This window comes from Neopsephotus bourkii, unplaced genomic scaffold (assembly GCF_033783945.1).
Source record: "Neopsephotus bourkii isolate Nb327-2 ecotype Australia unplaced genomic scaffold, CSIRO-AGI_Nbou_v1 NB_1477, whole genome shotgun sequence".
Taxonomy (NCBI): Eukaryota; Metazoa; Chordata; class Aves; order Psittaciformes; family Psittacidae; genus Neopsephotus; species Neopsephotus bourkii.
In genome coordinates this window covers 293,458-302,487 of record NW_026901953.1, presented here as the reverse complement: position 1 = coordinate 302,487, position 9,030 = coordinate 293,458, and the positions used below count along the sequence as shown (strand labels likewise).

The following is a 9,030-nucleotide window of genomic DNA, read 5'->3' as shown; positions in this document are numbered from 1 at the left end:
TTTGTGCACGGAGCTCTCTTGGTGGTGAATCCCTCACTGGATTCTCTGCCCACGCAGCACCCTATTCCTGCACAACAGCACTGTGTCTGCTGGGCAGCTGGTCAAGGGCCCTCACTGGTGCATTGTGGCTGCAGGTTCTCCCACTGTAGTGCTCCCCTGTGGCAGCAAACCCAATTTCATTTCACTGCCAAATGAAGGGCTCAAATACACTGGTTTAAGGCTGACTTGCAAATCTATTTTCCTTTTTGCCATTGTAACTGAGCTCAGTGCTCCACCAGCAGCCTTCAAAATAGGTGATGGCAGGATACTGGCTCCATGTGTCCTAGCAGCATCCTTCCCTGCATCCCTGGGCTGCTTCGCCACTGCCTGCCTGGGCAGGGAACGGGGCTTTGGCCACTCCTGGCCCATCCCTGTATTTTGCTTTGCTTTTTAGTACCATTTTGTTTCAGAAAGCTTAGGATAAGGGAGGAAGTGTAGGGATGGCACAGGGTGGTTGAATCACAGAGGACACGCTTAAGGCCCTGCCGTAGCGCTGTTGAAGCACAAAAACCAGGAGCAGCAGCTGAATATTAAATAAAAGATTTGACTTTTATTTAAAATAAAATGCATTTGTATATAGTCCTGAAACCACAGACTACAGGAACACAACACTGGTTATCCCTCGGCATTAAGTGGGGAAGGAGATCCCTCTCCATTAGTGTTAATGCGACGCTGGCTTAACAAACAGGGAGGTCCTGGCCCCCGGTATGGGTTATTGAGGGTGTTGTGGCGCAGCTCTGAAATCCCATTTAACTTAGATAAAAAATTGCTGGACTGAAATTGTGGGGTTTTGGTTTTTGTTTCTTGGTTACTCCCTGTACCCCTTACAGACATACTAGAGTTAATGCTCCAGATCTATGCAATATTCTAGCTGGCTTGTGAGACTAGTTAAAAAAACTGTACAATTTTATAAAATTTGTGTTTTTTACATTAGTTACACAAAACCTGTACTTCATAGACCTTTACTTCATATTGTAATGAAAAAGTTTGCATATCATAGGCAGAACAGTGACTATGCTGGTGAATACTAAAAGTGTCATAATACAATATGGTGTAAAAATAAAATAAAATTAAAAAAAATAAGACAATATAAATGATTATCAAAAGGCAAGTTAACAAATAAAACCAAGCTGTAACAGATTAACAGAAGGTCATCTCTGAGGCCACACGCAACTGTCTTCAAAGTCATGTCAGGCACCTGCAGCAGTCCTGGTGCATGTAGTGTGAAAGAAGAGATGGCAGTTCTACTTACGGGTGGGACGACTTCCAAATAGGTCAAATGTACACAATAAAAAACACAAAGAAAAAGAAAACACTCATGCATTAAACATGATAAATAGACTTCATATAGGTTAAGCCCTGGATGGCTTTACAAGAAGATGGCTTAGAGTTCTCGTAGAAAATTGGCTATTTTAAGTCAGTCAAATCTTATCCTGATCTGCCCATCGGATTCTGTATCTCAAGGCCAGTAGCACGATCTCCCTGGCCCAGATGCGGTCTTGTTATAGGAAATTAACAGAAGTGCTCATTAGTGCACACAGATTAACTGGTCTGGTAATGCAAAAATTGTCATGATAAAAAAAAAAGATACATTTCAAGCTTACTTTATTAAGCAGCATATTTCAAAGAACAGCTTTTTAAAGTTAAATATTAATATGGCCATGGGGTTTCCTCTCGGTGTACAGTACATGGGACTCACACCCAACCACTGGTCAGTTTGTAGAACATCTCTTCATCTAAGCTCTCGTTCTGATCTTTTGCTCGTGTCGACAAGAAGATGTAGCCGCCGATGAACTCATGAACCACTTTGCAATCCACCTCCGTGCAAATGAAGGACACCCGAACGTCGTCTGCAAACTCCACTGTCACCTAGAGAGGAAAAACCGCAGCGTTAGGCTCACCCGAAGGACTGGCGCTGCCACGCTCTCTTCCCTCTGTCCCATTCTCCTTTTTCTGTTAACCCAGATGCCTTTTCCAAGCAAAATCCAGTGACAAAAATGATGATTTGGACTTGATCCTTATGGCTCCCTTCCAATTTGAGATATTCTACGATACAGTCACTATTATTCAAATGTTTAGACACACAAATACCTCTTCCTTTTATTTAATTTTCTATTTTATTTATCTTTTTATTTATTTACTTAAATTCTCATTACACCTTTCATTCTCCCGTGACTCACAGGTAATTACCCAGCACATCTGCATCTCTCACCGGTATCTTTTCACTTTTTCCTGTGAGTGTTGGTTTTGTAAGTGGAAATTTGGCTGTAGAAATGCTCTATGGGGGCTGGGGGAGCTCATTTTGCAGTGACTGAATAGACTGCCTGTTTATTGATGCCCATTATTTTTTTGTCCCCCCCATCAGCGACAGCTCTACAGGAGGGAAGGGAATTCCCAGCAGACTATCCGAGATGAATAATCGGGATATTCGGGCTTGCAACAGGGTCAAAACAAAGACTCTGAGGCAGAGGGGAAGCTGAATAATTTCTCTAGCAACTCTTAATGGCCGCAAACCACAGAGGAAAACTGGCAATTCTGATGAGATGCTCCACTGAAAAGGAGCAGAGAAAGTTTGCTCATCCAAATTTAACAGTTGGGTAAAAGCCCATCTTGGACCCTAGTGATGTCTCTACTGTTGCTTTTCATTACTTACATGGAAGTTTGAGTTGTACTGCAAATAAAAGGAATTTTAGGGCATATAAAGCCGGTCCATTTATGTTACTGTTAGGGTCAAGCCTGAGCATCAGTTCTAGTTCGATTTTATTTTGCTGCCTTTGAGTGGGTGTTCAGAGACCAGAGAAAATGGTTATGCAGGAAGCGTGTAGCTGTGTTAAAGACAGGTTCAGGGTTTGCTGTTCTTTTAAGGGTCATATTCAACTCCACCAGCAGTTACGACAAGCTCTGCTAGATCCCTAAGGAAGGAGGAGAAACTGTACCACATCAGTGCAGCTGGATGGGACATGCTTTAGAAAACAGCACTGTGAAAACCTCACTTTTTACAAGCTGACTTATAAAGTTGAATTACCACCCCCCCACCCCCGAGAGCAGCGCCTGTCTCACATCACAGGAGCAGAGGAAACGCCTGAGGTGTAAAACACCAGCTCACCATTTTAATCTCCCAGTTCACGTTCCATTGCTTCATGTTGCTGAACCGCCAGGTTTTGACAGCGTCGCCCGTGCTCGCGTCCATCCGTATCAGCCGGTTGTAGGCAATGCCGATCAGCTCCTCCTTCTTGCCCCCCTGGAACCTGTGACACAGTGAGGGGTTAATAAACGCATGCCTGTGATACACAGCTACGCGTGTTAAACTCGGCAGCTGAGTTGACGTATAAAATTGGGTTTATGAGCCAATGCAATTACTGCTGTTTCGGTTCCACTTCGATTTCCAAAGCTAAGGATGTGCTGCATATGTAACCTGCTCCATGCTCATGAAACCCCTCCTGTTCTGCCCAGCAGATCCACCAACCTTGCAATGAAATGTGTGATGCCAAACTCCGGCAGCGACTGCCAGGCTTGGATAAACCGCATCTTCGCCTCGATGAGGCTCATCTGGGCGACGTTCTGGTGGGCTTCCAGGATGCGTGCCGTGATCTGCGGGCGGTGAGACACACCAGCTTTAGGCAAGGGGACATGAAAGGCATCTTGACTGTCACGTGAATGGGCAACGACCTGGGAGGCGTATGGGTGCCAGCGCGGTTATGAACACACATAATCAATTTCTACCCTGAGCTCTTATTTCAGCTATGACTGCCCGAACCCCGTGACCACAGCTGATAACATGGAGCTGCTTTTGCTTCGTATCTCCAGACACATAAAAGCAAATATAGATCTGAGCTGTCTGGAGGCAAAGAGCTGCTCACGCTCAGTTAGTTTAAGATGCAGGATGTGAGCAAACAGTGGGGCAAATTTCTGGTGTAGGGTTTCCACTTTCACAGCATTAATCATTAGGGACCACTATAAAAACCACACAGGGCCCACGTTTCTCAGGGAGACTGTAGGTTTTGTTAGTCTTTTCCCTGCTGTTCTCCAAACCGAAGGGGCTCTAGACTATTTAAAGCTTTATCTTAAATTTATCTGTATTTTATTGTTGCTGTCACTTACCAAGTCTCTTACATAGCCTGGCTGAAGATGGCAAGGCGAAATAAAAAAAAAAGGAGGCAGAAAGAAAAAAAAAAGCAATCAGAAATAATGGCAACAAAGCAAAGAAAAAGTGTAAATTAACTGCAAACCAAAGTTCAAGCAAAAAAACCACATGCACAGTATCTCAGGTGAAAAAGCAGCCAAAGTGAACGTAAGGACGGAGAGAGGACAATGCTCGCCGCTTGTGCTGGCCCTGCCTGAACGCTGGTGTGGTCCTGGCTGCCCAGCACCATGTAGAGATGGTTTTGGTCCTGCTGGTGAATGAAGGGGAGAGTGAAGCTGCCAGCTGAGAGGAGAATTAGTGTCCTCACACTCCTCCCGTGCCCCTGCATGAACTCTAGCCCACTTTCTATGGGTCATTAACTCAATAGCTCCTTTTATGTGAGATATACAGAGAAATGATGGGGATACTGCTTGGGGTAGCAGGCGGCTGGAGGAGAACATCAGCCGGGCTTCCTTGGGATGCATCTGCCCTTGCAAGCCAGCAGCACACTGCTCTGACACTGAACCCCAGGAAGGCACCTGAGAGCTGTGAATACACTTAGTTTGTGTTGGCTTGGGTTTTTCTGTATTTAGGATTTGGTGCTCCCCAAACCCAACCTGCCAACCCTAGGCTGCTGCAAGGGCACGTGGAGATAAACACCACCCCAGTGGGTCTGGGGCTGGTGTGGGACCAAGAGCCTCTATAAATCCTTCAGCAAGGCCCACTGCCAATTTCCATTTCACCACCATTTGTGAGCTGCACGACCTCTTCCTCCTCCTTCTCCTTCTCCTTGCCCGTGTCTGGGCGCTGAGGGACCCTTGTGGCCAAATTCCATGCATTCCTGCAGCCTCCATCCCTCCGTCCCTCCCAGCTGAGTGCTGCCCACAAACATCTTCCGCTGCTGCAAGCTCTGCCTCTGGCCATGAAGGAAAACCCTAAATCTGATGTTTAACCCATGTCTATAGGGGACCTGGTGTTTGCATCGCAGCCGCCGGCCCAACGAGGCGCAGGGAGAGGGCTCATGCCCATCCCCATGGTTTGATGGAGGCTATTTTTCTAATGAGGATACCTGCACAGTAAGCAAGTTCTGCAAGCTAATATTTTTCCAGGTGCCTCCATTTTACTGAGTTCAAGCCTAGAAGGCATTATATGCATTAAAATGGTATATTTATGCAGCCTCTCCTCTATCCAAGTGGATATAAAAGCTTATTCACAAGAATAATAAGGGCTATATAAAATGTAACTCTACTGCCAGGAAATCATCATGCTTTGCCAGTAAAAAGTTACATTTTTCCTGCTCCTCTGACTTGCAGCCTTCTTCTGGGTTTGGAGAAAATCGTATCTAGCTACAGCCAGCCTGAAGCACACAGGCTGCGAAGCTACAGCTGAATGATTAAGTCACAGAAAGGCCCACAGAGCAATGACTTAATTATTTTTGCTGCTGTTCTGACATATAATGTCTTTCAGAAAGTTATGCATTTATTTCCAGTGCAGAACAGTTCAGCCCTGTCATGCACAGACCGAATGTAGTGTGGAGTTCAAGCACAAGTCACAGCAACTCAATGAAGCAAATGTTTCAAGGACTGGCATTTGGAAGTAGTGGAAAAGCGAAGAGAGAAATATGCAAACCGCATTACAGCCAAGTCTGGATAAAGCACTGCAAGCAACTGCAACTCTGCTGATCCTGAGGATTTCTGCACGGACTCTGTGCAAGGGAAGGGGTTTTAATCCCAGCACCGGGACTGATTTCATCTCACCGCTGCTACATCTGTGAGGGGAGAGATGGGGGCAGCTGACCCATGCTTTGCTGCACTGTCGCTCAGTAGCGGCAGGGGTAAAAACCATTCCCAAAATGTATTTAAAGTAAATATAAATGAATTTTGAATGTGTTTAACAGTTCCCTGCTGCCAAAGCTGTGTACGTGCAACATCACATAATGGACGCAGAATTAAGGTCGTGGGTGCCATCCCCAGGTGCTGGATCGAAACCACACATTTCAGCTGGCATTTCATTTTAGTAACCACGTGCATCTGATTAAGTGACACATCCAAAACACGCAGTGTTAAACACCAGGGACCGCCGGAACGGGTGCACGGTCAGCCGGGTCCACACCAAACCTGTGCCGGCAGAGCAGGCGAGCACGTACCTGCTTGTTCTTGTACTTTTTCAGGTAGCGAGGAGAAACCAGACACTCGGGATTGATGTCAGTGTTGATCTGTTCTGGGATCAGCTGCGGGTCTGGGTTCAAATGCTGCATTTTCAGGAAGGAGAGGATGTTCTGCACTTCCATGCCATAGGAGCTGTCAGCCATCGTCTTGCCCTTGGAGGCCAGGCGGCAGGCAGCCATCCAGCTGGCGTACTGCGTCTCCTGCCCCCCAAAACAGAGACCCATGCCCATCAGAGTGGTGGGGGTACCATCTGCCACCCCCAGTTAAACTCCAGGGAGCCTTTATTTCCCTTCCAGCCCAGGAGACTGAAGCACACACGAAAGACAGGCAGAAACCCAGCCAATGTGTAGACTATAACCACGGGACAAAGCCAGGGAAGAGCAGGGGCTAATTTTCTACTCCAAATTCCCATGTGTGTCCACGTGCAATACTGAACACAGAGCTCAGACACACGTGACTGAATTTGCTGTCTTTCTTTTCTTCTATCACCAGCTACATGGCCCATCTGAGCATGAGCTGATGGTAGGCAAAGGGCAAAGAGACAGCCAGTCCAAGTGATAAACTTACATTATCGCAGCGCAGCCAGATTTCATTCATTCCCTCCGCCACCGGAATCAGAAGTTTGATGTTAAACTTCTGACCAGAGATGTTCACATCAGGGGTGACTTCACATCCTGCAATGAGGCCGGGGTTTAACAGGGGTGTCAAGAACCATGCTTTAGAAAAAGGGGAAAAATAACCCTAAACACAAAGGAAGAAAAGTAAAACCAAAGCTCTCCAAATGAAGCGTTTCCTATGACACTGCAGCACTGCAAAAGTTTTGCACCACATCTCCGATGGGATGAACACTCTACATAGCAGGGACAAAAAAACTTGTCCAATGTCTCTTTTTCCAAGTGACAAGAAAAAAGGGTGCAAAAAGCAAGACCTGATCTAAAAGCAGTGGAGCCAAAGCTGAAGCACACTTGCAGAATTTACCTTGTAGATCCTGCCTGGCCTTGTGAATGGACCCGATGGCTGACAAAAAGCCCACATCCCTGAAATTTTTAGGGAAGGGTGGGATAAGGTGGCAGGATGGGTGGGGACTCTCACCCCCCAACCCCTATACATCATTTCAGATGGGCACATCGCTGCTATAGTCAGTAGCAAGGTGTGAGCATCCCACTTTTGGTGTCTGTAGAGAACTACAAGCAGTTGTATGAACAGTGGGGGGTGATGAACTGAACCAGCCAAGTTAGCCCGGGCACTGCTTCAACTCTGCCTCCAAGATCTTCTAAAAGTGCCATCACAGCAGATATGCCAAAAGCTCCCAAAAAGGTCCTGCAGGACGGGCTTCACCCTGTCTGCAGCCTGAGGTCTCCTGGCTCCACAGGTCCTGCCTCCACAGGGAACACAATGAGCTCTCTGCAGCTTGGTGGCTGCTGGAGCAGGAATGTTTCACTTGACGTAAGAAAAGCCAACAGCCACAGGAATTTACAAACTCATGTGCAAAGCTCGCAGGGAGTGACAGAGCGAGGCTGGTCACAACCAGCACCTGGGAGAGGTGGAATAAAAGTTAAAGGCAGCAGAGGAAGACAACGGTCTGTTCTCTCCAGCTCAGGCTTATTCTCTGGGAGTTAGTCCAATTCCTTTGGATAGCCATGACAAAAAGGAGAACAGCAAGTTGTCTCCCCATGCTCCTTGGAAGCTGGGGGGCTGGGATCACAATTACCACGTACTCACTTTCTAGAAGTCTAAACATATACCATGCTATCAAACCCAGCCACCCTCATTCCTTTAAATGCATTGACCCAACCCTAGGATGGCATCCCAAGAAGATAAACCAGTGGGAAAAGATGCAAGAGGACCAGCCTATTAGTACAACAAAAGACAACAGCATTTACACTTCTCTTACCTCTCAGGTTCATCTGGTGCGCAGGAGTCCCATTGGATTCCTCTTTGCTTTTATAGCAGGAGATAGAGGTATCTTTGAAGGTGCACCAATATGGCTTGTAGCCTTTCAACGTCAGCTTCTTGGGCCTGCCAGACAAGTTGAGGGACATTAGTTTAAGCTCCTAAACCAAGCTGCTGCATCAGGAAACTCATTTCACCCTTGAAAATCTGGTGTCAGCAATCTGGGACAGTCCCTGTCTGTGAGCTCAGCCACCACTCATCATCCCTTCGCTACAATGGTGGGTTAAGAAATTGAGCTGTAACTGCAAGTTTGGATTCTTCGATCCCATGGAGGTCCCACTAATTTAGGGCAAGGTCAGGGGAGCTGGAGAACTGTATTACAAAAACAGACCTATCTACAAACTGCTGTGAATTATGCCTCTTCACCCACCACATTAAACTGGAACCACTTTGCTCAAGCTCTGAAAGGAAGCGGTACTTCTAACAGATCTGTCACTCTGACAGTACTGAGAGTACAAGTATATGCATGAGTACACTCGTTGTTTTCTTTTTAAATACGCCACTTTACATCAGAAAAGGTTCAGTTCTTTTCTATGGAAAACATAGATTTTGTTTAACTCTGCATAAGAACTGATGGGGCTGCAAGCCTGCAGCAGTGTGACCACATGGCATGGTGGTACCCTGAGCCTCCTCATCCCACCATGAGCCCAGGACCTTTTGAGAGCTGCAAGTTTCTTAATTTCTTAACCCCAGTTAATTTCTAAACCTTATTCACAGGCTGTGCTCGCAGCCTCTCCTCTCCCTGCA

The 9,030-nt window shown here is 46.5% G+C and overlaps 1 protein-coding gene across 4 annotated transcripts in view; it reads right to left on the bottom strand.

The window, feature by feature from the left end:
- Positions 1-563: 563 nt before the first annotated feature.
- FERMT2 (FERM domain containing kindlin 2) overlaps positions 564-9,030 on the bottom strand; it is a 52,427-nt gene continuing 43,960 nt past the window's right edge. For 2 of the 4 annotated variants that reach the window (XM_061369150.1, XM_061369152.1), the window contains 7 exons: positions 8,225-8,349; positions 6,898-7,004; positions 6,309-6,530; positions 4,141-4,161; positions 3,506-3,630; positions 3,146-3,287; positions 564-1,908 (listed from right to left, as the gene is read on the bottom strand). In XM_061369150.1, the coding sequence (XP_061225134.1) occupies positions 1,735-1,908; positions 3,146-3,287; positions 3,506-3,630; positions 4,141-4,161; positions 6,309-6,530; positions 6,898-7,004; positions 8,225-8,349 (916 nt within the window). In that variant the 3' untranslated portion in view covers positions 564-1,734. The remainder of the gene's footprint in view (positions 1,909-3,145; positions 3,288-3,505; positions 3,631-4,140; positions 4,162-6,308; positions 6,531-6,897; positions 7,005-8,224; positions 8,350-9,030) is intronic. The other 2 variants (XM_061369151.1, XM_061369153.1) reach the window with 1 other exon arrangement.